Source organism: Asparagus officinalis, chromosome 9 (genome assembly GCF_001876935.1).
Source record: "Asparagus officinalis chromosome 9, Aspof.V1, whole genome shotgun sequence".
Taxonomy (NCBI): domain Eukaryota; kingdom Viridiplantae; phylum Streptophyta; class Magnoliopsida; order Asparagales; family Asparagaceae; genus Asparagus; species Asparagus officinalis.
This window is the reverse complement of record NC_033802.1, coordinates 40,894,946-40,902,562: the sequence shown is the minus strand read 5'-3', so window position 1 is coordinate 40,902,562 and position 7,617 is coordinate 40,894,946. Positions and strand designations below refer to the sequence as shown.

The following is a 7,617-nucleotide window of genomic DNA, read 5'->3' as shown; positions in this document are numbered from 1 at the left end:
GGCCGGGTCAGGCCGGGCCTAGGTTGGGCTTCAGCAACACAATCCGGACTCGGACCCGGATTTTTTTGGGCTTTTTCCAAGCCCACACCTGGTTCGGGCCCGGCCGGGTCTGGTTAGGACACCAGACTGCGTCTAGAGCGAAAGTCCAACTGAACCTCCCTACAGACTTGCCACTTAGCTATTGGTTAAGTATACGGTTTGGATCCGTGTCCATTTAGTGTTATCCGGACCCGGCCCGACAAGGTAGCAGAAGGGACCCTCAAGAAGAGCCCCGCGCCACTCGCGAGAAGTCTAGCGGGCACACGTAGCCAGCTCCCCTCGTCCAAAGATGCCCATCTGTCGAAGGGGGAGAAAAGGGAGCCGTCGCTGGCGTTTTAATAAAACGCCAACAGAGATCAAGCAAACGAGCGATGTCCTCACTCTACACTGCCAACCTCTTGAGAAATCTCTTCTCCCCTCTGCCGACGTCATCCTTTTCTTCTTCGTCCTCCACTTTTCTTCGATCCCCTTCATCAACAGCAACCACTGCCACTGGGTTCTCGTTCTGCTCCGGGACCCACCCTCTACTGAAGATGCAGGTACTCCGCTGGCCTCTTTGTTTGCCTTTCAATTTTGGGCCTTTTTGTTTTAGGTTGATTATTGGATTCTCTTTGTGGAAAAAATCGACACCATCAAGTACCACTTAACAGTACGAAAACTCCAAAGTCGTGGCGAGCGTGGAGGGTTATAATTTTATATTCTAGCAATACTTTCAATTCCAGGTTAAAGTAGTATTCAAGATGAATCTTTATATGCTACTAAAAAAAAGAAAAAAAAAAGAGAAAAAGAAAAAGAAAAGATGGATCCTTGTAGGTTAATATAGCTATTACTTCTGTTGGCCCGGAAATAGAAGACATGGAATATATATGTATTGAGATTGGCCATTTATTCCATTTACTCCATTTATTGCCCATGAATAAAGTGAATACGCTGAAAGATGAGGAAAGAGACTGGTACCAAAATAGAATAGGTGGGTTATTTGAAGTTTGACTTCAATAACTGGGTTAGGGTTAGTCTGAGTACTAATGTAATCTATTTGGGTTAAGAGAAAATCAATCATGACAGCCAACCCATTCAGTTGTCTAATGGAGTCTGGAGGAAGCACATCCTAATTCGCTTTACATGTTGTTCAATATTTGCTCTCTCTTGCCTCTGCACTGGATTACAAGAATAAATTGTCTTATAACGTTTCAAGCCATCAGTTTCCTGTGGTCATGAGTCATGATGATTAGCTGCGCGCAATATCTCGAGTATAATATTTTGTGGATTGAAGTTGTCTTTATAGTTTCTTATACGTCCGGAATCTATCGCATGAATAATCTGGATGCATGCACGCAACTATTTAGAAAAGTTCATAGACCTTTTACATGAATTTTATAGCACAGGATTTGGAGACAATTAGATTGATCTTCTTATAAATGTCTGTTATCTCTTTGCACTTTTCAAATAATAGGTTATCTCTTACCTTAATTCTCATTTAAACTAACAGGTTTTCTTAGAGGCATGCATCTTATCATCCTTCTATCTCAAAGAGATAAAAATACTCCCTGATATGTGGATTTTATTTTATTTGCCATCTGTGGGTAGCGTTTCTCTATAAAAATGTTGTTACAAAATTTAAAATGCAGTAAGAAACACATCCTTGGATAGCTAGGTTTCAGTCCATAATTAAAGGCAGTGCTCAATGAGTTGTGTATCATAAGTATACTTTTTTTCTGAATTTTGATCATAATGATGCATTTCTTAGCGGAGCTTAGTTTGATACCTTGAAATTTGGCATAAGTTTACAATAAATTTTAATCATCTTGCAGTTGAGTGATAATCAACTGCATTTGACTGGTTTATACTCCTTGAGAGAATGATTTCAATAGGTCGTACTGAAGTGGTAATGGATATGTTATGATCATTATATGGAAACAATGTTAAACGGGAGGAAATGCACCTATTTTCTTTCTTACTTCGGATCGAGAGATTTTTTTTTTTGCCTTTGGAACTGGAGGATCTTTGGAATTTTTTTTACTTGGATATTGTTGATGCCCGTTCATTGCTTTTTCCCCCTATTGATCATATTTTCGCTTCCTCTTTAAACTTCTTAGTCACTACATTTATCACAAATATATCAATTTTATTTTCTCAAAGCAAGTTTCTTTTTCCGTGTCAGTATACAACCTCAAGTCATTCTGCAAGCGAGTTATGACAATCCTTCTATAAAGATGGCTAGCTTGGCTCAGTCTCATACTCATAAATATTTCTTGCCTTTATACTTCTTTCACGCCTTTTGTACATTATGCTTTCTTTGAAGATTTTGTCTCCAAGAATCACGAATTTTGGGATACATGTGGCATGCATTATTTAACTACTGTCCTTCTGAAGAAGATTTTCCTTCATTTTTGATTTCCAGCGATTCTGTACTCAAGGATCTATTAGCAAAAACAAAGGTCTAGTTGAGCAGTTGCAACATTATGGAATTATTAAATCAAGGAAAGTTGCTGAAGTGATGGAAACCATAGACAGGGGATTATTTGTACCAGAGGGCAACCCAGCTTATTTGGATAGTCCTATGCCTGTTGGTTACAATGCAACTATTTCTGCACCACATATGCATGCAACTTGTCTTGAATTGTTGGAAGAACACTTGCAACCTGGCATGCATGCCTTGGATGTTGGTTCAGGTAATGGATCTGCTCAGTTACTATTCATACTGATGACTGTTAACATATTACATAATACATATTCTCAAATAGTTCTTTTGTTCTGAGTAGGAAAGCTGGGTGTGTGATTTCTATATAAATTTCGGATTATTAGTTCCCTGTGTAGCTTGGACGCTTACATTTTGAATCTTTCTTGTGCCACAAGTTGTATATGTGATTTTTAAGGTTTGTCATTGTCTCATGCCCGTGTGATGTAGAACTGCAGATACAAAATGCAACTCATTGTTACAACAATTGATATTACTGTTTTAAATGTGAGATGGGTTGTGTTCTTTTTGCATGTGCATCAAAACCTTATCGGTTAAACTGTTAAAGACTAGAGCCAGGGAATCAATATCAGGTTGATGCATTGAATATTGGTCACTGTGGACCTTCTTGTGTTCCATAGATGAAATGGTCAATGATGATGAGATGATGGTAGCTCACTTTGTAGCAGTAAATTTGAAGTGTAATAACTCTTTAACTCTTTAACATGTTAGTGTAATAACTTATTACCTCTTTAACATATTATAGAATACCATAAATTGTTTTCTAAAATATCTTCTAGCTTAGGTTTTCTTCCCCTTTTTAATAGTCTTTGGTGGACTGCTTTAATTTATTTGTTTTTCATGCTTTCTGCCTGTCGTATATATTTCTAATGAGCAAATAGTTTCCACTTCAATGTTTGATATTTATGGTCATGAATGCTTCAGTACGTAAATTTATGTGCTTAGTATTTTTTTTTCAGATGGTCCACCTTTGTTTAGTATTCTTCATTCATTCTCACAAGGTTTTCAGTGTTTTTCGAAGGTTTCTGTTTTAATACGTTGCTGTGTTCTACATTATGATGCTTCTCTGGTTGTCCTTGAACTGCTAGTGCTGCAGATTACACTAACTGAAATTAGGTTTTGTGGACACTTGTGTATTTTAATACTAATAATGGGTAAGCCCGTTGCCCAAGTGCACTGTAGTTTGTTTAGGCTTCTGTACAATACCTGCTTTATTAGTTATGTTGCGTTTTTTTTTCAATTTTAATTCACAATCATGATATGAGTTAGTCATGTTGCTCATCATGATTGCTATAACTATGAAGTATGGACTCTTCAAACTTATGTTTTCTATTAGTTAAAAATGGTTGGTTACTAGGGAAGTATACTCTTCTACCCTTCGTGCAACACTGCCCCAAGTAAGTGGATCTAATTAACTTCTTTGTCACTTCAGATGACAATAAGTTTTGAGGAAGTACTGAAGGATGAGGCGTGGTGGTAATTCCTTTTTAGTATGAAGATTTTGCCTTTCCAGTACAGCATATAATGTGAACATATTCAAAAGAAGAAACATGAATTATTGTTTTTCGTTGCATTATGGTATTAAACAATACTGGCATGCGGCGTTTAGGTAGAAAAGTGATACAATTACTTAAGGTTACTAAACAAGTCAAGCTTCAGTCTATGTTCATTTTAAATTGTGTAATTTTACAGTGAAGCCATGATCTTCGCAAGCTCACTTCACAGACAGGCTTGGAGAGGAGTGTCTCCCAAGGATTTCATAGGCAAGAATGATTTTTCTTTGAAATGGTCATGGACCTCTTTGGTTGAATTGCTTTATGGTTCCACTAGTAGTGCAAAACTTAGCTATGTTTCAGTTATTCAAGTAAGTTCCCCGGAACCAATATGGATCAAAGTCATCTCCTGTAGTTACTAATTGTCCCACAGGTTCCGGGTTGTGCTCCTTCTGAGTCAATCCAGAGCCTACTGATCTACAAGGGCAGAATCAGCCAATGTCAATATATGAAGTATATGCGTTGCAGAAATACCTTAAATTATGCACACGATTGTTAACTAGAAAACCGACCATGTTTTTCACTTTATGGAGTGTCTTAATCATGGAAATGTTGTGCACTAACTTGCCCCCTCCCATCAACTTGTTTAGCCTCCTAGATTTGTGTTTAGAAGATTAGTCGAAATTTTTTACTCAATACTATGGTAATTGTGCTCAATATAGTAAACTTACATCACTAGTTTGGGGACTGGTCTATGATAGTGTTGCAATCAACTAGATGTGTGGCCTTCAGGTCCATGATAGTGTTGTATAACCCCGTCCATGAGACGATCTGAATATTGAACAAATTTTGGCATGACTTGGGACATATTGTCTAGGTTAACCTGGACAATTATTCTATATATACAAATATCCTCCAAAGCACACATATATTAACTAGTCTATACAGAATACCTTTATAGCAGAGAGTTGCTAGAGGAACACTTAAATGCTAAATAGTACTTAATACCCACAAAAATTATTATATAGCTGCAAGTTAGTGTTTCTATTATTCGCTAAATGCTCAATATGACCATTATAAAGCTTCATATCTAATGATACTTGGTCGAAGGGGTTTTTGCCTTTGCTCGTGTTGCTCCCCACGAATAGATGCACCTATAGACTAGGATACATCTATTGAATAATCAAATATAAAGAAATCATATAAAATATTTTGAAATGTTTATGATCATTGAACTACACTATATGCATGCTTTAAGTTTCAGTTATAACCCATCAAAGAAATATTACTTCACACATAGATACCCATCAAAGAAATATTACTTCACACATAGATGAAGAGCTAGGACATATGCTTAGGTGGGCCTCCACCCCCCTAAAAAAACACGGTTTCATTATATACTCGGTTCAATCTCAAGTAGTGATTAATCGGATTATGCGGCGATAATTGGATTAAGCGGAATTGTACATTTTTGAAATTTTTAGTGTACAAATATATTCTTTATCACAACAAAATATCGTAATTCATGAAAAATATAAAACATACCAAACAAAATATAAAACGTACTTCAAGGCTATTCAAATTAAAGTCGTTATACACTAATGTGTAAAACTATTAAAAGTTCATAAACTAAAACATCCCAAAAGGTCAGAACACTTTAAAATACTAATGAAACTCTTTTAACTAGTCCTTATCATCTTTGTAGCGAATGTTCTCATCCATTTCTTCCTCAGAAGGAGCTTCAAAATCATCATCATTGCCCTCATGTAAATCATCACCACTAGACCCTTCCTCCTCGATCCCCTCATCAGTTGCTGCACTAGAGGAGCCCTCATATTCTATCCTTGTCCTTACAGCATGCCTTCTAAGTGTTCTTTTGCTCCTCCTGTGTGGGTCTTCATTTACCCCACTAGCTTCTGCAACAATCATCCAAGAAAGCTTGCTACCTGGAAAGATCTCCTCTTCCTCTTCATTCTCCCTCTAACTTTACCCAACGTCCTATTCAGTGCCATTGAATCATCATTAGCTAGAAGGACATCTTTGCTTTGGTCTCTCTTTGTTCTAACTTAGTCTTTTTTGGATGAGCTTCTTATTAAACTGCACAAAGGCAAAGACATTTATTCTCTTCGGATCTAGCCGATTCGTCTTCTTTGTATGTGTTTTTCACGTACAACAAAATATACAATTAGAAAGCATTCAAGCAAGTATTGTGATACTGAGATATTCTACAGATAATTTGATAAGGATTAAAGAGACTTTACCCCCTCAAATACACTCCAATTTCACTCTTAAGCCGAGGAACTACTAGTCAAAGTAAGTATTTTTGTTGCCATCCTCCTTAAATGAGGCACATCTCCTCCAGCTATCAGTTTTGAAAATCATTTTATTTAGCAATTAAAAGATTAGAAGTTAAGAGAAGATTAAAATTATCTATAATTAAGTGTATACTTGGGTCAAAGTTATCTCAAAGAGTATCGCTTCGCCAACCCACTTCATATGAGCCCTTCTGCTCTTTTGTATGTTATGAGTTCTTCTCATGCAATCTTGTCCTGCACTTCGTCGATCCCAAGAAAGAAAACATCAATGCAACGAAAAATAGCATTCTTAGCCATCGTACTCTTATGAACTGTCTTATCCCTACGGTAATGATAGGGATTCAAGTAATAAGTAGCCAAATGTAGTAGACTATCTAGCCTCCCTACTAAATGCTTCTCAATGATCTCAACAACAGGTCGAAATACAGACTCCTTCCTATTGCAAGCTAACTTTATCTCAATCTTTGCATCCTCTATCACGTCACAAACAAAACCCATAGAATGCCTCTTATCTGCATGGACAATCCTCAATAGCTTAAAAAGAGGAGCATAGATTTTGATGAGCAATGAGCAATCCCTCCAAAAGACATCGGAATAAATCGTGGACTTGGCTGATACCCCTAAGGGTGGGCATGGGTTAGGCTAGTTTAGGCCCATGACCCGGCCTGTTGGGCTCAAGGCCGGACCGGGTCAGAGTGGATGGGGTTTACTTCTCTGATCCTGTGGTTTTTTTAGCTTTTTCCTAATTTTATTATTTTCTAGCTTTTAAAGTATATTAACTTTGTATTTGTATTTATAATTTATTAAAATATATTTGAATTATTTTTTTCTATTTCACTCTTTATTTAAAATGATATATACACAAACTCACGCACGCATATAAAGATACACATCACATAGAAAAATATCGCAAACACAAAGATATACATGATTCAGACTTCGAAGGAAGATCTATGTCCAAGGGAAATTAATAACTTTCCTTTTTAGTTTAAATTTAAATTATAAATACAAGAGGAAAAAAGAAAAATGTTAACCGTTGATGTTCAAGAAGTTGAATTCCTCTGAGTTATATTCGTCAAAATGTTCGAGGAAAGGTCTTGTTTGCTGTCCTTGTGACTGTTTTTCTGCATCGGGCCGAGTCAATGGTAGGTCGGGATGGGCTGGGTCAATATGGGCCGGGTCAATGGTGGGTCGGACCTATTTCTTTGATTCGGGTCTGGGATTGGATCCGGTCCGTGACCCGAGTATATCACGGGTTGGGTCGAGCTCGGCCCACTACAGATTGGGCTTG

At 37.2% G+C, this 7,617-nt stretch overlaps 1 protein-coding gene across 1 annotated transcript in view; it reads left to right on the top strand.

Annotated features, from left to right (window-relative positions):
- Window positions 308–7,617, top strand: part of LOC109824565 (protein-L-isoaspartate O-methyltransferase-like) — a 21,363-nt gene continuing 14,053 nt past the window's right edge. Inside the window, exons 1-2 of the mRNA XM_020391193.1 lie at window positions 308–578; window positions 2,441–2,711. Coding sequence (XP_020246782.1) covers window positions 411–578; window positions 2,441–2,711 — 439 coding nt within the window. The 5' untranslated portion in view covers window positions 308–410. The remainder of the gene's footprint in view (window positions 579–2,440; window positions 2,712–7,617) is intronic.